General features: G+C 49.2%; 1 protein-coding gene and 1 pseudogene across 2 annotated transcripts; one reads left to right on the forward strand and one right to left on the reverse strand.

The window, feature by feature from the left end:
* Window positions 1-276: 276 nt before the first annotated feature.
* Window positions 277-12,449, forward strand: WISP2 (WNT1 inducible signaling pathway protein 2). Of its 2 annotated transcripts, none has more exons than XM_003787622.3 (5): window positions 277-409; window positions 574-680; window positions 4,179-4,395; window positions 9,812-10,066; window positions 12,114-12,449. In XM_003787622.3, the coding sequence occupies exons 2-5, from the start codon at window positions 621-623 to the stop codon at window positions 12,332-12,334; spliced, it is 753 nt and encodes a 250-aa protein (XP_003787670.1). In that variant the 5' UTR covers window positions 277-409; window positions 574-620; the 3' UTR covers window positions 12,335-12,449. The 2 variants fall into 2 exon arrangements, with proteins under 2 accessions (XP_003787670.1, XP_023367817.1); XM_023512049.1 differs by having other exon boundaries at window positions 366-409; window positions 566-680.
* LOC111724479 lies at window positions 5,223-5,399 on the reverse strand (annotated as a pseudogene).
* Window positions 12,450-20,954: the final 8,505 nt, after the last annotated feature.

Below are 20,954 nucleotides of genomic sequence, written 5' to 3' on the forward strand. Positions count from 1 at the left end.
CCCTGGTTGCCAAGAGCAAATAGGCCGCCTAGGGAAGTTTTGCTCCGGGTCACACCCACCTTTGGGTGGCTGCCAATCTTCCTGCCAGAAACCGCAAGCTGAGCTGAGGCTGCCCAGAGTCTGGGGCCATGGGGCTTAGGAGCTCTGGGGTCAGCTCTGCAAAGGGGGTGTTTGCTGAATGCTTTCAGCATCTACAGCCCCTCTGGGCTCGGGCAGGGGGTCTGGCATAGGGTTGCAGTAGCTACAGCTTTGGCTCTGGCCAAGGTCCTCTTGGGCTGGGAGGAGCTAGACAGGCCCCTGCCAAACTGTCACAGGCTCGTGGTGCTGGCATTGGCTCAGGCTTTCATACCCACACACGGACACACACTGGCTAGCATTTCCTTGGTGGCCTCCACGGTCTCACCTTCAGGTAAATGTGCTCATCACTGGGACCAGGAGGATGGGGAGAGTAGCAAAGAATGAAAATCCAGTGTGCGTGTGTGTGTGTGTGTGTGTGTGTGTGTGTGTGTGCATGTGTGCATGCGCGCCCGCCTGGGAGTGACCGAACAGCTGCCGGAACATAAAGACCCACAGGTCCTGCCTCCCAGGCTCAAAGCTGGCTCCACCAGGGACACAGTGACATGAGAGGCACACCACAGACCCACCTCCTGGCCTTCTCTCTCATCTGCCTCCTCTCAAAGGTAAGGGGGCCCAGCCCCTGAAAGTTCTGCTGGCTGCTTCAGTGTGGAGTGGGTGGGGGTGTAAAATCCTAGCCAGGCACCCATGGCAGATTCCTCCAGGGCCCTCCTCTGGGCACATTCTAGTCTCAATGCCCAAACCAGGCTTCCCTCCCTGGTGCCTATAGTGCTGCCTCTGGCCAGCCCTTCTGTGTGACCTTAGGCAAGTCCCTTTTCTTCTCTGAGCCTCAGTCTGTTCATCAGGTGAATGGGCACAATGTTCACGAGGCCTTTGTGAACATCATTCATGATAATTCACCTAAAAGACTTAGCACAGGACTTGGCACTCAAAAGAGGATTTTAATGATCATTACCAATTGTCACATCCCTCTACAGAGCAGGGCAGGTATCCCCATTATAAATGGGGGGATTAAAGACATGACATGCGTTGCTTAACTCTGAGGCAGGATTTGAATGGGTGTTTTGGATGGTGTCTCACTGATTGGAAAGTTCATCCAGCAAGGGGATTAATGCTGTTGGGTCCTTAGGTGGTGAGTAACCCATTAATCTTGACTCCAGGGGGACAGAAGACACCTCCATGCAGTAACAGTCTTCTCCCCCAGTCCTGCATGGGGCATTTATTAAAGGGCATGTGAGATGTTCACCTTGTGTAACATGCACAATAACCACATAAGGATTTATTAGCCCCAGTTTTTAATCAACCGAAGTTCAGAGAGGGTAAGCAACTTTCCCAAAGCCACACAGCAAAGAAATACCATTGCAATAGAGGAGGAGTATGCTAGAAGCAGAGTAGTCAAGCCCAGGATAGACGTGGGTGAGTGAGGGGGACTCCAGTCTGCTTCTGCCCAACCCTAACCAGGATCGAGGCCACAGCTATTGAACTGTGTTACCCCCTCAGCAAATGCTGAGTTCCTGGAACCGTGGGATCGGCCCCAGCACAGCCATGATCTCACTGCATTTTTATGCTCCTTTGAGGAGCAGGAGCAGGAGCTTCTCTCTCCTGGGCCCCACGGGGCTGTGCCAGGGAAAGCTGAGAACTCTCCTGGCACCCAGTCCTGCTGTTTCTTTACCCTAAGGGGTGGGCAGGATGTGATGCCAGGGTGGGTGGCCTGGGTAGCCAGAGCAGGGGATCTGGGGTTCTGGGAGGCAGAAGGGGCCCAGGATGATGAAGGGCCATGTAGAACTCTCCCAGTCTCACTATCGGGGTGAGACCGATGGGACCACCCCTCCCTGGTCCTGGGAAGCCAGGGAGCATCCTGCACAGAAACGCAGGGACTTAGTCATCACCAGCACGGAAGCCCCAGCAACCCTCACAGAGAGAATTCCAAGTCTTCCAGGCAGGCGACTGGCTCCTGGGCACAGGGCTGTGGACCGGGGCAGGAGACAGACTCCTGGAAACAAGCAAAGTCACTCAAAGCTAGGTGGTATGCACACCATTCCTCAGAGGAGAAACCGAACTCCACCACCACACCACAAAGCAGTGAAGACCTGGGTTCAACGTCACAGAGCCAGTCAGGGGTGAACTTGGATCTCAGCTCTTGCCCAGAAAATTCCATGCCCTGTGTGTGAGAGGACAACTTAGCCTGAACTTTGGATCCACAGGATCATGAATTCAAATCCTGGTTCCACCTCTTACTGGTGTGTTACCACACTGCTCAGAGCTTCAGTTTCTCAGTCTTTAGAATAAGGTGTAAGGATGGCATCTCGCATGGGAAGGTGAAATCAGACAACAGTGCATGTGGTATAACTGTGATAACTGACAGCTACAGTCATTGATGTCATTAATAGCCTCTAGGCTATCCTGGGTGATGGACACAGTCCAGCCCCTGGCAAACAGGGACTCAAGGGCACAACAAAAGTCCTATTTCCTATCTCCCCTGTTCTAGTCAAAGTCCCCCAGTGACTACAAACCAAGAAAGCTGAACCTCTGGTTTGGAAGGGAACCCAAAGTCCAGGCTCTTTCTTCCCAGATCCCCTAGATTCATTAAAATGAAGATTCGGATTTATGAAGAAGGGCCCTAGATGCTACTTCCCTAGCAAGCCCCCTAGATGCTACTGAGACTACTAGCCCAGACCACACGGAAGGGGTGAAGCTGGGCCATCTTCTCCAGAACCTGAAAACCCTACAGAGATGGGACCTGTTCCCCTCATGAGAGGCACACGTGTACACAGAGACACACACACACCTGCTACCCACTGCTGCCCTCCAGGTTGGGAGCCTGAGGTTGCCCCCTGCCCTGGGTCCCCACTAGATGGTCAGTCAGTTGTGGGATCCCTGGTGGCCAGAGTGGGAACTTCAGGCAACTGAAAGCAGGTTTGCAGAGCTTGGGAGATCTACTGAGATGGGGCAAGATGGAGGTCAGTGCCTGCTTGGGGGCCACACAGGAGCTACATGCAGATGAGGTCCTAATTTTATCTTCCTAAACTGTTTATCTCCCTTCTTCTAGTACAAACCTTCTAGTCCCATAAGAATCCTACCAAATATGATAAGGAATTATACCTACCTTTCCACGTCCACATGCAAGGGGACATACAGGGAACCCAGAGCATCTGATTTATGGTTTTTCTGTCTCCTCAACCTGGGTGGGGAGAGGAGACTTGGGTTCATACATTGGGCTTACTTGGATTCATACAGTGACCTTGCCATTGAGGGCTGGACCCTGGCTCAGGCTTTTCCCTGTTATGGTAAAAGTGTTCCCCCAGCTGGTGGCCCAGGGCCCTCACCAGAGAAGCAGGACTTGGGATTGTTCCCAGCTCTGCATCCAACACACTGACTTTTGACAAGTCCCTTCTACTCCCTGGAGCTCAGTTTCCCTATCCATACTGGGCATGTGCAGTGGGGCACAGGGGCTGAAATCCTAGCTGAGCTTCAGAAGGCAATGGACAGCTTGACTTCTGATTCAAGTCCCAGAAAGGGTCTTGTATTTTGCCAAGTTTTCTGCCTGATGTGGTGCATGTCCTAGGGTCAGAAACACATTTGGATTGTTCCAAAAATCAAGAAAATTTGTGATACTGTTTGGTGTACCCAGTCAAGACAAGCATCCACAGGATGGGAAATGTTCCACACACCACCATTTGAATCCTTGGTGTGTTGCTTCGGCCTGTCACCTCTTAATGGGAGGAGCTGAGCCCCTCACTGTAATTAACAACCATGGTCATCAGAGCTCAATGCATTGAGCACCTACTGTGTGCCAGGCAACGTGCTGCGGGTGTGACATGTATCAAAGCAATCCTTTGAGGCAGATACTACTATTGTCCCCATTTTACAGTTGAGGAAACTGAGGCTCAGAGAACTTAAGTAACTTGCCTGAAGATGCTTAGTTAATAAGAGTGGAGTTAGCGCTAGTCCAGTCTTTGCTCATGACCACAATGCCATACTACCACTTAGGGAGTGACCCAGGATTGCCACGGTCCAGGGCCAGCTCTGCATGACTTTGAGACAAAGATGTGGACTGTCCATCTCAATAGCCCCATGGCTGAGTGAGGTCTCTGTCTCTTCAGGTGTGTACCCAGCCATGCCCGACACTGTGTACCTGCCCCTGGCCACCACCCCGCTGCCCACTGGGGGTGCCCTTGGTGCTGGATGGCTGTGGCTGCTGCCGGGTGTGTGCACGGCGGCTGGGGGAGCCCTGCGACCACCTGCACGTCTGTGACCCCACCCAGGGCCTGGTCTGCCAAGTCGGGGTGGGCCCCAGCAGCCGGGGAGCCCATTGCCTCTGTAAGCAGGTTTGCGGGACTGATGGAGGGTGTGCGCGGGGAGGTCGTGGCCGTGGGGTCCTGAATTGAAGGGCGACTTTCCTTTTTCTACCTCTTTGCACCCTCTCTTCCGATACACCATCCATTCCAGGACAACCTGGTGACCCAAGGTTATCTCAGGTCCAGCCCTTACTTCTCCCCTTGGTCTTCGCTTAGATCATGACTACCACCTGGGTAGACTTTCCTCGTTCCCACCTGCCCATCTCATTGCCAACTTTCAAAGCCAAGCTCAACACCTCCCCTGAGAATCCTTCCCAGATTCTTCCAACCAGAAGCCACCAACCCCTTTCTCAGGCTTCTCACAAGACTTTGGGGGGAATAAAAGTGCAAGCCCTTATTTAGAGAATAATCTGCACTGGGCTACATGCATCCTACACGAGTCACACCATAGTCACAATACTCCTGTAACAATAAGTACTTTCAGATCTGTGCTATACACGAGGAAACTGAAGCTCAGTGGTATAATTGACACGCTTCATGTCACACAGCTTGGGACAGGCTCTCAAAGGAACATTCCATTCAGTCTTTCTCCCAGAATGGGGGCCCTCAGACCAGTGTGAATCCTGGGTTTGCCATTTACCAGCTAACTTGAAAGTGTTACATCTCTCACCACTCTTCTAAGCCATGGGCATGGTTTGGCAAACTTGCTCTAGTCACATTGGGGCCAGATAATTCTTGCTGGGGGTTGTGGACTGTCCAGTACGTGGCAGGACAGCCATATCCCTGAACTCCACTCACTAGATGCCAAGAGAATCCTTGCTTCCACACCCCCAAGTGGTGACATGCCTTTAGACATTGCCAGCTGTCCCCAGAGAGCAGAATCCGCAGTGGAGAACGACCTCTTTTTTTTTTTTCCCTGCTCCAAAAATCGATTTAATATATTGTCCTCGGATTGAGGACGTATCAGATATCAAACTGATAAGAACAGATACCACACTTGATCTAGCCAAAAGGCGGAGAAGTGATTGCTCTCTGTTTTTAAGCAATAAGCATAGAACTATTTATATCTTTCATTTACGTGTATGTCACTTTTACAAAAAGAAGAATGAGAGAGAGAGAAAAAAAAGTTCATGAATCATTGACAATGAATCCATCTGCAGGAAAAAGCCTTGTTAAAAAATAACAATAAAACTTACAGATAGCAAGTTATCAGTAGTAAATCCTTGCTAAATGCTTTATTTGATCGGTGGCATAGGAGAAAGGGATGATTTGTTAAGAAAATGTACCTAAGGAAAAAACCGAGATAAGTAACTCTTAGCTTCCAAGGCTGTCCAATTGATTCTCCATGACACACACCAACAGCACTCGTCAGAGTTTATTTATTGAACACTTACATAGGCCTCACCATGTGCCAGGCACCGAGGGCATCGCAAATGTAAGCTCATTTTATCTCACAACCACCCAATGAGGAGGCACTAATGTTACCCTTATCTTATAAGTGGAAAGAAGAGGCTCAGAGAGGGTAAGCACCTTATCCAAGGTGACACAGCACATAAGTAGCAGAGCTGCAGTTGGAACTCAGGGATCCGGGCTCCATGGCTCAACTACTCAACACACAACATATGATTTGGACATACTGGCTTTTTATGGTCAATAACCTTATTAAAGAGCTTTCCTTAGTCCATCTCTCTTTTGGGGGGGGGCAGGGGAACAGAGTCTCACTATGTTGCCCTGAGTAGAAGGCTATGGCATCATAGCTCACAACAACCTCAAACTCTTGGGCTCAAGCGATTCTCTTGCCTCAGCGTCCCAAGGAGCTGGCACTACAGGTGCCTGCCACAACACCTGGTTAATTTTTCAACTTTTAGTAGGGACAGGGTCTTGCTTTTGCTCAGGCTGGTCTCAAACTCCTGAGCTCAAGTGATCCACCTGCCTTGGCCTCCCACAGTGCTAGGATTACAGGTGCTGTGCCTGGCCTCTTATTCCATCTTAATTCAGATTTCAAACACCTGCAGGCCAAGGATTTACTTGGTCCTTGGTCCTCCTTGCAGGTCCCAATGTTGGTCTGGCAACATGTGGGTGCTCATGAATGTTTAATAATTTGAATTGATTTATAGTGCTGGGAGCTGATGGACATCACAGGTGAGTCAGAATTCAGCTAAGACCTCACAGAGGCTCAGTCTCAATCTGGGGCTCTGCAGGGAACGTGCTTTTAGGAAACCTCTCTCACTCACTCATTGTACCATCCTTCCCTGAGGGCCAACTCTGTGCGCTGGGCTGCAGATTCCCAATTTAGGTAACAGCATGTCCAGTGCTGAGCTCTGATCTCCCTCCTACCCCTAAGCTTGGCAGTAACCCCAGTCCAGGGAGAGCATCTCCATTCCTTCCTCGGCTCAGGTTCAACACTTTGGAGTCATTCTTGATGTCTTTCTTTTTCTCACCCCCCACATAGTATTCCCAGCAAATTCTCACCTATTTCCAGAATCTGACCCCTGTCAGCCCCTGCACACCACTGCCTTGGTCCAAGCCCCATCATTCTTTGCCTGGACTTTGTAGCACCCCCACAATTGTCTCCTTCCTCTGTCCTTGCCCCTAGTGCATTCACGGTACAGCAGGCAGGGGCACCTGCTAAGTCAGAAGTCAGAGTTCCTCTTTCTCTGCCCCAAACCCACCAGTGGCTGCCCATCTCCTCAGAGTCAAAGTCAAAGTCCCCACAGTGGCCTCCAAAGCTCCATGGATCCTGCTCCTGTTTTGTCTCCCCCCTGCTCTCTGCTCCAGCCACCTCAACCTCCTCACCGTTCCTCCAATACACCAGGCACCCTCTGGCCACAGGGCCTTTGCACTGGCTGTTCCCTCTACCAGCATTCTTGGTCTGCAGGTATCTGCAGGGCAAGTTCCCTCACCTCCCTCACATCTTTACTCAAATGTCACCTTCTCAGGGAGACTTTCCCTGATCACCATATTTTAAAACTGCAGACCCCTCCCAACTCCTTAACCTTCCTTTATTTTTCTAATGCTCATCAGCCGACATAATAAACCTAGTAGTTTATTGTGTTCACTTCCACTAGCGTGAAAGCTCCGGTGAAGGCAGGATGCTTGCCAGTTTTATTCGTTGCTGTATCACAAGTGCCTAGAGCAATGCCTGGGTCATCATAGGCACTCAGTCAATAGTTGTTGAATGAATAATAATAATCGTTTTCGTGGGACTAGCAGTAACAGGAACTGTTTATTGAGCACATATCTCGAGCAAGTCCTTTAGATACAAGACTTCATTTTACCCTTCACATTGAGGTAGGTCCTATTATTATCCCTATTTTGCAGATAAGGAAACTGGGCTCAGAGAGGTTAAGTCATCCGCCCAAGTCACACAGTTTGCAGGTGGCTTAAGGTAAAAAATAATAGCACTCTGATGTTCCTGCCCCGGCGAGGGACTCCTAGAGGGAAGAAGGATGTCGAAATCACAAGATTTCTGTGCTTGGAGAAGCTATGGGAAATCAGAGGAAGGCACCATTTGGGGGAGGTCGAGGGAGATAGGAACATCACAGAGGCCTGAACGGAGGAGCAGGGTCTGGGCAGCCCCAGGTGTGCACAGCAGGCAGGGGAAGAGCCAGAGCAGGAAGTTTGGAGGTGCCTGGTGGTACTTGGGGCCACACACACCGTGGCGGGGAGAGTGGCTACCCAGGGACCATTACTTCCACTCCCCACCCCAACCAGCTCTGAGCTGTGTATCTCAGGGGAGGGCCAGGAAATCGTGATAAAATTATCACCTCTCCCGCTCATTTTTCTAAACAATCCCTCTATTTGCCAAGTCATCCCAGTGACCGTGAGGCCCCAGCACTGTGGCACAGAAGTCAGGCTGGGAGACTTTGGGGCTTGACCAGGCTAGGGGTGGGAATTAGGATGCAGCTGCCCCTGTGGCTTCTAGAAAACCAGCAGCCACATGATCCAGGGCCAAAGGTCAGAGATTGGAAGCCTAAGAGCTTGGTCTGGAAGGAGAGAGGAGAGAGCTGATTCTGGTCCTGTCCTCCCCAAAGAAAGAGCATAACCCATTCCCTTCTGTTGAGCATCTGCTATGTGCCAGGTTGGGGCCGAATCCTTGAAGTACACCAGCTGGTTTACTCCTTCAGCAACCCTGGGAGCAGGGCACCAAGCCTCAGAGAGGTGAAGTAACTTGCCCCAGGTCACACAGCTAGCCAGTGGGAGCTAGGGTTGAACCCAAGTATGTGTAGTTCCTAAACCCACATGTGTGTATGGGTCTATTTGAGGTATTCCCCCGGAGAACCTGCTTGCCAATGAGCACTTTCCCCAGACCAGCTCAATTGCCATCCAGGTCCCCAGAAACATCACCCTCCTACTCCCGAACACACACGTCATACCTTTGTCTGTATGTCCCGCAGCTCACACGCACCTCTCCAGGGCTCTGGCTTCATCCTTTCTTGGAGATGGTGACTTTCATACCTGTCTTCCCACTGAGTCCTACAAGGTATGAATGAACTTTCCTATTCCTGTGTAGGAGCATGGTGGTTGGCTCCTAGGAAGGGTGTGTCAATATTTCTGGAACTGTAAGGAGTCAGAACTGTCTCATTTGTGTCTCTCATGGGGTGAGCCTTGTGCCAGGTATTCATTCAAAGGACATACACTGAGGTTCTGTGTGTCCCATCTAGGCTCTAAACCAGCCCGAGGGATGCCAGGATTAATACTGTTAGTCCCAGTCCTCAAGCAGTTCATGTCCAGTGAAGGACGTGGGAATAACCCCATATCTGGGGGGCCTCGTTCAGAGTTTCCCTGAGAACCTACTGCAGCCCTCACCCCATACTAGATGCTGTGTACACATTACCCTGGGTAACCCAAAGGTAAAATTTCTGTTCTCATCATTGCTATTGCTCAGGTCCCTCAGAAAGGTTAAGTAACTTAACCAAAGTCACACAGCCTGCAAATAAGTCAAGCCCAATTGGGAGATAACTACAACACAGCAGGTGGACAGTGTGTTTATTGCATGAATCTCAGCTCAGGAGGTATATAGTAGTTAAATATTACTAATATACAGTAATTATACTAATGATAACAGAGAATCTAGGGCCTATTCAAGGTCTCCTTTATGTGGGGATCATGACATATATAATTTCATTTAATCTATGCCAGTCTGTGAAATAAGTACCATTATATCCCATTTTGCAAATGAGGAAACTGGAGCAAGACATGAAATCACTTGGCCACAGTCCATAGCTAAGAGAGAGCAGAGCAGGACTCAAGCTGGGATAGTCTTCCTGAGAATCCTGTGCCAGGATCCCAAATGCCACACTGGGCAGTCTGGTGGTGGAGGGATGGGGTGCTGCAGGTTGCTGGGCTGGGGCACTGCTCCCCTCCCCAGGGGCCCAGGGATCTGGCACCTCTGCAGAGCAGGGGGTCAGCGCTGGGGTCCACTTTCTCTTCCGCAGTGGGAGAGGACGACGGGAGCTGCGAGGTGAACGGCCGCCTGTACCAGGACGGGGAGACCTTCCAGCCCAACTGCAGGATCCGCTGCCGCTGCACGGACGGTGGCTTCACCTGTGTGCCACTGTGCAGTGAGGACGTGCGGCTGCCCAGCTGGGACTGCCCTCACCCCCAGAGGGTTGAGGTCCCGGGCAAGTGCTGCCCTGAGTGGGTGTGCAACCAGGGAGCTGGGCCAGGGGTCCAGCCCCTTCCAGCCCAAGGTGAATGCAGGGCTGGCCCCTGCTGGGGGACCACAGACCTGAGGGGGGGACACGGGGTTTCTCTTCTTAGGTGCTAGGACACCTGGGCACATCAGAAGCTGGGAGGGGGCAGTGGCTGAGGAGAGATACAAAAAACATGATTAAAAAGTCACCAGGTCTCTTTAAAACTGGCAAAATGAAGCATCCAATTAAATATATAATTTGTTATCATAAATAATGAAAAATAAAAACTAGGTGGCAGAGTTGGGAGGAGAAGGGGGGGTTAGGATAGCTGAGCCAAAGCCTCACATCGAATAGCAGAGATGGAATATCACAAGCTAGAGGTATGCTATATGATCTATAAGATTAGTATATTTATAATATAGGAGTGCCTATTGACACTATGTATTATTAATTAATTATTTATTTGGGCTTATAAAATAAGAACTAGGTAAGGGGTTATCTCTGGGACCTGAGCCTAGGGATGGGCAGAGACAGAGAAAAGACAGTCACCTCCACTTTAAACTCCGCAGCTTTAAAGATTTGCTGCTGCTATGTTGCTTTTTAAAAATCATTATTATATAACTGTGACTTTTTAAAAAGGACAACAGAAAGAAGGAATTAGGGTCAGACGCCTTGGCTCACGCCTGTAATCCTAGCACTCTGGGAGGCTGAGGCGGGTAGACTGCTTTTGCTCAGGAGTTTGAGACTAGCCTGAGCAAGGGCGAGACCCTGTCTCTACTAAAAAAAGAAAAACTATTTCTATTTCAGGTATTGTGGCAGGCACCTGTAGTCCCAGCTATTCGGGAGGCTGAGGCAAGACGATTGCTTGAGCCCAAGAGTCTAAGGTTGCTCTGAGCTAGGACGCCACAGCACTCTACCCAGGGCCACAAAGTGAGACTCTGCCTCAAAATAAAAGAAGAGGGAATAGGTTCATAAATTCTCCTGTCACACATGAAAGGCAGGAGGGCGTGGTGGTTTAGGTGCACGGAGTCTGCACCAGCCCAGCCACTTCCTCACTTTGTGACGTGGAGAAAACTGCTTAACTTCTCTGTGTCTCAGTTTCTCCATCTGTAAAATGGGGATAATAATAGCACCCACCTCATAGAGTTGTGGTGAGAGCTACATAATTTATTACAAGTAAAGCAGTTATAACACATGTGGACACAGCACCACATCAGCCGCGGCTGATATATCACATTCACTGTGATATATCCACTTCACTGCACAGGAGAATGCCAACGAGTTTACCTATGCATAAAAAGCAGGACAAGAAACTGTATCTCCAATTTGGTCTCCACTAAATGTGTACGTATGTATGTGTATGCACACATGTTGTATCAGGTTTCTTAATGTTGGCACAAGTGACATTCTGTGTAATTCTTTTCTATCTTTTTTTTTTTTTTGAGATAGAGTTGCACTCTGTCACTTGGGTAGAGTGCTGTGATATCATAGCTCACAGCAACCACAAACTCTTGGGCTTGAGCAATCCTTTTGCCTTAGCCTCCCCAGTAGCTGGGAGTACAGGTGCCTACCACAACACTCGGCTAGTTTTTCTACTTTTAGTAGAGAAGAGGTCTTGCTCTTATTCAGGCTGGTCTCGAACTCCTGAGCTCAAGCAATCCACCCACCTTGGCCTCCCAGAGTGCTAGGATTACAGGTGTGAGCCACGGCACCTGCCTCTGGATGAGTAAATCTTGAGGAGGGACGTTCAGCAGCCTAGATGCCAGAGCCACCAGCCCACCAATGGTGGCAATCCAAAATGTCTCCAGATATTGCCAAATGTCCCATGCTAGGGGCAAAATCACTCTTACTTGAGAACCACTGGCATAGCATTAGAAGAAAGGACACCAAAATAGTAACAGAGAATAAGGGGCTTGGGGAGGAGGAAAAGCTAGACCGAGGTGGACTCACCATTATGTTCTAGTCACAGGAACCTTTAGGAAATTTACATAAGAAGAAACAGATCCGGAGAGGAGATTAAGTAACTTGACAGACCTCTGGCAAGTAGGTTGCTTTGGCTGCCAAGCCCTGACTTTATAGTGCTAACTCCTTATTTTCCCCTCAGGATCCCAGTTTTCTGGCCGTGTGGCTCCGCCAACCCCTGGCATCCCCTGCCCAGAATGGAGCACAGCCTGGAGCCCCTGCTCCACCACCTGTGGGCTGGGTGTGGCCACCCGGGTGTCCAACCAGAACCGCTTCTGTCGTCTGGAGACCCAGCGCCGCCTGTGCCTGCCCAGGCCCTGCCCACCTGCCAGGGGCCGCAGCCCACAGCACAGTGCCTTTTAGAGCCAGGCTGGAAATGGAGATGCCATGCCCACCCTGCCTTGTTCCTGGGTTCTGGGTTGATGGCAGAAGTCTCCTGTCCATGCCCGTGGCTGCAGGCAACAAACCAGCTTGGGTCCACACCATCCAGGACCAGGGGGTCAAGAATGTTCACAAGCCACGTAGTTCCCCTGAACCTTGAGACAGAGAGGGGTGCACAACCTAACCCCCCTTCCTAACTCACAGCCTGGGAAGCCAGCCAAGTTTTTCAGTTTTCTGGTCCATTCCCAGACTACACTCAGCCTTTAGCACGCATATGGGGGGGGCTTTCTCCCCAGCTTCCCCTAGGCAGGAGTTGGGCAACCAGTCCCTTCATAATGAGGCTGCAGCAGGGACTGTATTGTACTGGCCATTTTTCTGGGGGTGTGGTGAAGAGGGGGCACACAGATATTCTCAATCTCTTACTTTCTTTCTTGGAGTTTGTAAAATGGTTCCTGAATACAAGCCAAGGTGTGAACTTGTGTGTCAGGCTTATGCTGAGAAAGCCCTCCTCTCCGCTCCTGGGCAGAACTCAGAGGGCTGAATTCTTTGTGACCCTCCCAGGTAAAATCATAAGCTCTGAAGAAAGTCAGAAAAATAGGTTTTCGAGTGATCTGCGGAACCCCTTGTATTAGTAAGAATGAAGGCCACCTCCCCGGGACTAGGAGGCAGAGCCTGAAATAAACCAACCCAAGTGCAGAAGTCTTTTTGAAGTCTAATGTTAACACTGTTTACAAAAAGAAAAAAGCCAACTGTGTAAACTTTACATCCTCCTCTGTGATCTACCTGTGTTTGTTTAAAAATTAAAACTGTGTTTCCATCAGGATCCCACAAAGAAATTAGAAAGGACTCTTAGTTTTTAAACAGGGATTTATTCTTGTTAAACTAATTTTACTGAGGTATAAGGTACATTCCTTTAATACAAAGGATTAAACATGTGGTGTAAAGAGTCTTCGCGAATGTACACCCTCACGTAACCAACACCTCAGCCAAGAGATAAGACATGTCCCTCATCTCAAAACGATCTGCTACCGCCTTCCTGCTTATCATCTCTGCTTCCCAAGCAGAAATCACTATTCTGATTTCTCTCATTGTAGATGAGTTTTTTTGTCCTTGAATTTCACTTAAATAGAACCAGATAGTAGGTACTTTTCTTTCTTTCTTTTTTTTATGGATTTTTTTTTTTTTTTTTTTTTTTTTTTGCAGTTTTTGGCCAAGGCTGGGTTTGAACCCGCCACCTCTAGCATATGGGGCGGCGCCCTACTCCTTTGAGCCACAGGCGCCACCCAGTAGGTACTGTACTTTTTTTTTTTATACAACCCATGAATTCCATTTATTTAAGTGAGCTTTCATTTCTTTTTATTTATTTATTTCGTATTAAATCATTGCTGTGTACATTAATGCAGTCATAAGGTACAATGTGCTGGTTTTATACACAATTTGAAATATTTTCATCAAACTGGTTAACTTGGCCTTCATGGCATTTTCTTAGTTATTGTGTTAAGACCTTTATATTCCACATTTAGTAAGTTTCACATGTACCATTGTAAGATGCACCATAGGTATGGTACCAATTACCCTCCCTCCACTCATCTGCTCCCCTCCTCTCCCCTCCCTTTCCCCATATTCTTGGGCTATAATTGGGTTATATTTCATAGGAAAGCTATATAAATCAGTTTCATAGTAGGACTGAGTACATTCAATAAATGATTTATTTCACTCAACACAATAAAAAAAAAGATATTTAGTGAGGGGATGTAGTTACCGCAGCTGACAGGCCATATAAAGGACTGTGAAATGCAAGAGCAGAAGGTTAATACCAGCCTTGGGGGTGGAAGAGGAGAGGGAGGCAGGCCCTGTACAGAGCTCAGACACTGGACCCAGCAGGCAGAAGATGCAGTCCAAGTGGAGACATCTGCCGGGAGCTGGAGCCACCAAGGGGTCATAGTATTGCGGACAGAACAAGAAGCAAGTGGACATGGGGAGTCATACCTGCTTATCCCCTCTTATATGCCCCAGTTTCGTCACACCTCCCATTAGTCAACTTGCTGTGAAGGAGGAGGGCAAGGGAGCCCAGGAGATGGAGGGCAGGGAGGGGTAAGAGGGCACTGAGAACCACAGCAATTCCCAGTGACAGTGTTTGTGAATGTCTCATGGTTCCACTGATTCCTAATAGTGTAAAATTAACAAAGCACTTAAGTTCCTTGTGCCTCAGTTTCCCTTTCCTTAAAATGGTGACAAATGGTAATACTCAACACAGAGAATGATTCGAGAGTATTATGTGATTTACCTGTACTTTGCCAAGTGTAATGTGATTACCACATGTCCTTCATGTGATCATCACATGATCAAAACTGTGTCCTGGCTTGGCGCCTATAGCTCAACTGGCTGGGGTGCCAGCCACGTACACCTAGGGTGGCGGGTTTGAATCCCCAGCCCGGACCCGCCAAACAACAATGATGGCTGCAACCAAAAAATGGCCAGGCGTTGTGGCGGGCGCCTGTGGTCCCAGCTACTTGGGAGGCGGAGGCAGGAGACTCACTTGAGCCCAGGAGTTGGAGGTTGCTGTGAGCTGTAATGCCACGGCACTCTACCCAGGGGGACAGCTTGAGGCTCTGTCTCAAAAAAAAAAAACACACCAAAAAAAACTGTGTCCTTCATGTGATCACCACGTGTCCTTCACCTGATCATCACATCATCTCCCTCATGAAATCGTCAGGTGTCCTTCATGTGATCACCAGGTTTCTGTTTCCTTCACGTGATGACCATGTTTTCATGTCCTTTACGTGACATGAAAACTTTCCTTGTGTCCTTCATGTGATCTCTGCATGTCTGTGTCCTTCATCTCATCACTACCTGATGATCCCATGATGATAATGTGAAGGACATGTGGATGTCATGTGAAGGACATGTGATTCAGTGGTGATCACGTGATGATCACGTCAAGGATCACAAGTCATTGGTGTGAAGGGCAGGGAGGTCACATGACAATCACCTTGAAGTTATGCTGCAGCCAAGCAAGGGATGCAATTATCGCCTCAAGGTCATGTGACTCTCACAGGAAGGACACATCATGGACTCATAGTCATGTCTCAGTCAGGTAAAGACATCTCCTAGGGCATTGCTATCCCTCCTATCTTGTTTTCAAATAGGGATAGAGATATTTAAATAAAATTGAGTTAATTTTGCAAACAACAATTAGAAGTATTGTAACATTAAAAAAAAAAAAAAAAAACAAAAATAGGGATGGTGAACTCACCTGCTTCCTAAGTGCCATGTTTGGAAGTCATTCTCACCATTTCTGCTTTATGATCATACCAAGCTGCAAGGGACTATGGGAAATGTAGTCTTTAGCTGGGTAGGTATCTTCCTGAGACAACTCTACACTATGGCATGTTTTCAAGGATTAGTGCAAAAAAGTTCTTTTTACCCATCTGTCTAACCAGCTCACCAGGCTAGCCAGTGCTCTCCATTCTGTCTGTATGGATCACTACTGTCCTGGGCATATTGACTTTCATGGCTGTAAGCCACTCTTTGGCCCCTATGTCCTCTTTGGCTCTCTGCCACGAATGGCATACTTGCCAAGTGTCTGTTGGGTTTGTTCCCAAACCAGTTTGCACCAGCCGCACTTGTTACTGTAATGCTGTATTTGAATTAGATATTCCATAACCTGATGAAGTATAAGTGCACAAGAGATTTGTTTTTATCAAAACTCACTAAGGACTAGTTGCTAAAAAGAATACTGCCAAATCAGGTGTGGAAGACACAACTATGAAAATCTGCAAAAAAAGAACCACGATAATCTAGAGGGATTCTGCGCGTAGTTTATGTAAGGAGGGCAAAGTGCAAAGCCAATTGACAGACCCGCCCGTAAAGAATAAATTGGCAAATGGGCACATGTGTGTGCTTTTAGTTGAATAAAAGGTTTAAGGAGTACATCATTGAAAATTCCCTGCTTCTTTGATTAACTGACTAACCTGTGATCCTAACTGAGCTGGATACACTGGCTTCTACAGGATTATTATCCCCATTTTATAGGGAATAAATTGAAGCCCAGGATAATAGCAGAAGCAGAGCCATTATTTGAAACCAGCCAGTCTGGTCTCATGTTTGCGCTCTTACCTTCTGAGGCACAGCGTCCAGTTGAACTTTCCATGACAATGGGGATGGTCTGCTCTGTCCGATGCAGTGGCCACTAGCACACGTGGCCAATGGGTACTTGAAAAGTGGATAGCGGGACTGAATAACTGAAATTTCAATTCAATTAATTGATTTTTAATTGCATAACCGTAAGTGGCCACACATGGCTAGATGCTCGGGTGTGGACAGAGCGTTAGCCCACGCCTTCCTTCTCATCTCAGACTCTTTATTTCTTTGCCTTGATTCTTTCCAGGCCATGACGTCGTCTGAAACACAAGCCCCGCCCTCTTTGATTCAGGCATCTCTGGGTTCTGATACATTATGCTGACTGGGGAAGGGCGGGGTGGACCTTGGCAGGAGGAATGGGGGCAGGCCCCTGTCGGCAGCAGCTGAGCTCAAATTGCCATATGGTAGCAACTGCCATCTGTGCCAGCACCATGCTAAGCTCGTCGCCGGCAGGGAAGTGCTGCTGTTTAGAGCAAGAGCTAGGCAGGCGGCCCCCTCCCCCTTGGCTACAGGACTTTGAACAAATCACTGCATCCTTCTGAGCCTTGGTTTCCTCCTCTGCAGGGTAGGATTAAAAGGGCTTTCTCCACAGTGTCATGAGCATTAAATGAACTGATGCCTGCCTTATCCTTGGGTCACAGTAACTACTCGACAAACATTGTTCGTATTTGCTCTAACTCTCTGGGTCCCCCACACCATATGTTTTGTCTTTCAACGCCCAGAAAATTCTGGGAGACCCCCAAATACTATCCATAACATTCTTTAAATTAGCAACTTTTAATATCTTGCAACCCTATATGGTAATCAGGCTGCCGAAGGACCACAGCTGCCATCTCAAAAGAGCTGGTACCTACTGTCCCCTGAGGTTAAATATAATCCATTGTTTTAGGAGACAGGAGAGAGGGGAGAGAGAGATAGAGATAGAGATATCTTCTCTGAGAAAACACCTGGCCCCTCTGGCCTTCTGGAAAATTACTGAACTATATTCTAAGTACAAAAATCAATCCCTTAAAATGCCAGTAGGCCAAGGAAAGAGGCAGCGTTGAAAAGGGGAGAGAAGAAATTAGCTACTTGGAGAAGGTGCTGACATTTGCTGGGCACAGCTCTACACCGACCACTTCTCACACATCCATTGAATCCTGTTAACAGGAATCCTGTGAGGCAGATATTCCTTCCCCCAGGGAACAGATGAGGAAACCGAGGCTCAGAGAGGTGAAGTCACTTGAGCAAGATGGAAGCAAGGTCTGGCTAACTCTGAAACCCATGTTCTTTCTCAAGCACTGGCCTAAGGTGAGAGATGTATCTCTCTCTCTCTTTCTCCTCCATTTTGAGCCTCCCTGACATTGGAATGACAAGGCCTGAATGGATCACAAAGCTGCCAGAAGATTCTATACTGAGAAGTAACATGAAATGCTTTGAGGAGTGCCCCGCTGGGAACAGGGGTTACCTTTTCTGTAGTCCTCAAAGCTGACCACGTTGGAGCTCTGGAAGAAGGAAACCAGAGGCCTCATTGAGGGGTCAGAGGTGAAACTCTTGCATGATGGGACAGAGGAAAATCACTAGGTCCCCTCACGCCTCCAAAGGAGGAAGGAGGGGAGACGGCAGAGGGAGGGCGACCTGAGGGGGTGCCTTGAGGTGTTGCTGTTTTTGGTGACTGCTTGCTGACAGTTTTCCAAGCTGAGAAACACACATACACAAACTTTAACCTCCTCTGGCTTAAAATAGAGCCACGGAGCCAAAAATGCTACACACAGGGCAGAGTCACCTGCCTGGCAGGGCCAGACAGCTCCCCCACGGTCCCGACAACACCCACCCCCAGTCGGCACAGTCGACAAAACACCTCTCAGCCGAGAATCCTTAGCCCCATCTCAGAGATGAGGAAAGGGAGGATGAGGGAGATGACAGGGGGCCATAAAGCCAGCAACATCTTGCCTAACAAGGATCAGGACCTGGGAGCCAGAAGACCCTGAGCTGAAGGGTCATGACCCAGACAATCCCAGCTAGGCCACCACCTGGCTGGGAGGACTTGGCAAGTCAGGTATCTTCTCTGTGCCTCTGTCTCCTGGGCTGAAAGGTGAGAGCCCCATGAGTGATCTCTGTGAATATGCCCGGCACAGAGGCTTTCGCTTTCCCCCTGCCTCTGAGAAACAAAGTCTTGACATCTGCAGGCAGTTGTGAAAAGAAAGGAAAAATAGCTCCTAGGTAAAGGGTGCCAGGACAGTGGTACAACATAGCTTTTATATTGTCACTGGTCCCATGTGGTGAACATTATCATCACCCCCATTTCTGAGATGGGAATACTGAGGCACAGCGAGTGGAAGTGTTCTGTCCATGGACACCCAGCTAGCAAGTGGAGGGGCTGGGATGTAAACCCAGGTCTTGTTGGTTCCAGCTGTGAAGTGTCCAGACCCTCATTAACTTTCTTGTGAGTGGGCCCTGCCCTTCTGCTAAGAACAGGTCGTGCTCCCAATCCCACTGTCTCCACAGCTCTTCTCAGGCCCCTCTTGGTGTCCTACCCACCCACCCCCCTGAGACTTTTGCCCAGGTTTCTGTCCTCTGAAGTCTGAGCAGAAGTCAGAATATCAAACTTGCTGATGCCATTGCTAAAAATAAGGCTGAAACTGCAGCGCCAGCACCCTCGCCTCCAGTACCCTGTTTCTGGGCCACCCAGCTCCATCCTGCTTCTTTGGGAATGGTGGGGTCTAGCAGGCACTGGGCTCTAATCCTGACTGGTAACCAAGTCAGGGCAGGCGCAGGGTCCGAGGTCCTTATAGGCCTGGGCATCCCTGTTCACTTGTGATATCTATGATAGTGGCCGACGCTTCTGGGCAAACCCTCAAGGCCAAGCGCTGCTGTATGAATCCCCTGTTGCCGCTGTAATGAATTACTCCCAACACAAACTTATTGTCTTCCAGTCCTATAGGCTCAAGCTCTATACAGGGCTATAACGAATGCCTCGGCAGCGCTGCATTTCTTCTGGAGGCTCTAGAGAGGAATCTGTTTCTTTGTCTTTTCCAGATTCCAGAAGGTGCCCAATTTCCTTGTCTTGTGGCCCCTTCCTTCACCTTCAACACCAGCAACACCAGGCTGAGCCCTTCTCAGGTTGCCATCTCTCTCTCACCTCCCTCTTCCAATTATAAGGGTCCTGGTGATGGCCCTGTGTCCACCCAGATGGTCCAAGATAATCTTTTTTTCTGGAGGTCAGCTGATTAGCAACCTTACTCCCCTTTTCATGGAATCGAACACAGTTTGCAGAGGGCGTGGGCATCATTTGGAGGGTGACATCTTCTGCCTCCCCCAGCTCCTTATAAGCTAGGAATTTTTTGCCCCTTTTTACTAATGGAGAAACTGAGACATCCCAAGTTCACACAGTTGGCAAGCAACAGAAGTGAAATATGAACCCAGGCAATTGGGGGCAACGTCCATGCTCTTAAACTCTTTGTGCTGCTGCTGCTCTTTTGTCCTCGTCATTGAGCCTGTGGTCTGTGCCAGGACTGGGTGCTGGGGAGTTAGGGGTGACCGAGATTGGATTCTTGCCTTCAGGCAGGGCCACAGATATGGAATATGTGAATTACATTGCAAGAGGAATGCAAGATGCCAGAGGCCTCCAGGAGCACAAAGGAGGCCACCTGGGCAAAATTCAGGGAAGGAGATGTCCAAGGAAGCTGAAAGCTAAAGAATGAACGGGCTTCGGCCAGCTGTACCTATCGTATACAGACATGATGCTTAATGCATTAATATATGTAAAGCACTTCAACCCAGTGCCTGCCTCCTGGCGGGCATGCAGTAAATGTTGGCTATTGAGCAGAATGGGAGAGGATTGTTCCAGGCAAAGCAGGAGTTTATGCAAAGAGCTGAAGATTGAAGGTGGCTGTGGGGACAGAAGTGGGAGCAGTCACAGGTGTTGGTGAGCAATGCCAAGGCCGCAGCTGAGACTCAGCAAGGCTCAGTGCCCCTGGACCCCACAGATGGTGAGGCCACCTGGTGCTCTGCCCAGAGTCTCCAGGCAGGCCCACCTAGGACTCTGAAAAGGGTATCCCCTTGGTCCTGGGGGCCAGGAGTGGACTCCTCAGGGACTGGGATCAATGGAAGGTTCCCCAAATACCCAGATGCTCAAGTCAAAGGCCCAGAGCCCATCCTCAATCCTCTACTTCACCTGCCACATCCAACCCATCAGCAAGCTCCATGTCTAAGGGTAACACCAGCTGTGGGGATAGATTGACTCCCACACCTTAGGGGTTTAACTCAACAGAACACAAGTTCAAAATGGGTGTTCTTTGGGGACAGGTGGCCACCTGATGTGTTAGACTGGTGCCCAGGCTCCCACCTTTTTCTAAAGACTTTGGGTCTCTGTATTCAGTCTGCAGGGTAGCGGATGGAACTCTGCAAGTGTGTCCGGGGTTCATGGGCCAGGTCTGGAAGTGGCATGTGCCCCATTCCACTGGCAACAGCTTAATCA

This window comes from Otolemur garnettii, unplaced genomic scaffold, assembly GCF_000181295.1.
Source record: "Otolemur garnettii isolate 467f Iridium unplaced genomic scaffold, OtoGar3 scaffold00023, whole genome shotgun sequence".
Lineage (NCBI taxonomy): Eukaryota > Metazoa > Chordata > Mammalia > Primates > Galagidae > Otolemur > Otolemur garnettii.

Bases quoted from the DNA above. Each gene is read 5' to 3' on its own strand.
- WISP2 (XM_003787622.3), top strand. From the start codon at position 621: ATGAGAGGCACACCACAGACCCACCTCCTGGCCTTCTCTCTCATCTGC. The intron at 681-4,178 runs GTAAGGGGGCCC...CTGTCTCTTCAG, and splicing joins TCATCTGCCTCCTCTCAAAG to GTGTGTACCCAGCCATGCCC. The intron at 10,067-12,113 runs GTGAATGCAGGG...TTTTCCCCTCAG, and splicing joins CCAGCCCCTTCCAGCCCAAG to GATCCCAGTTTTCTGGCCGT.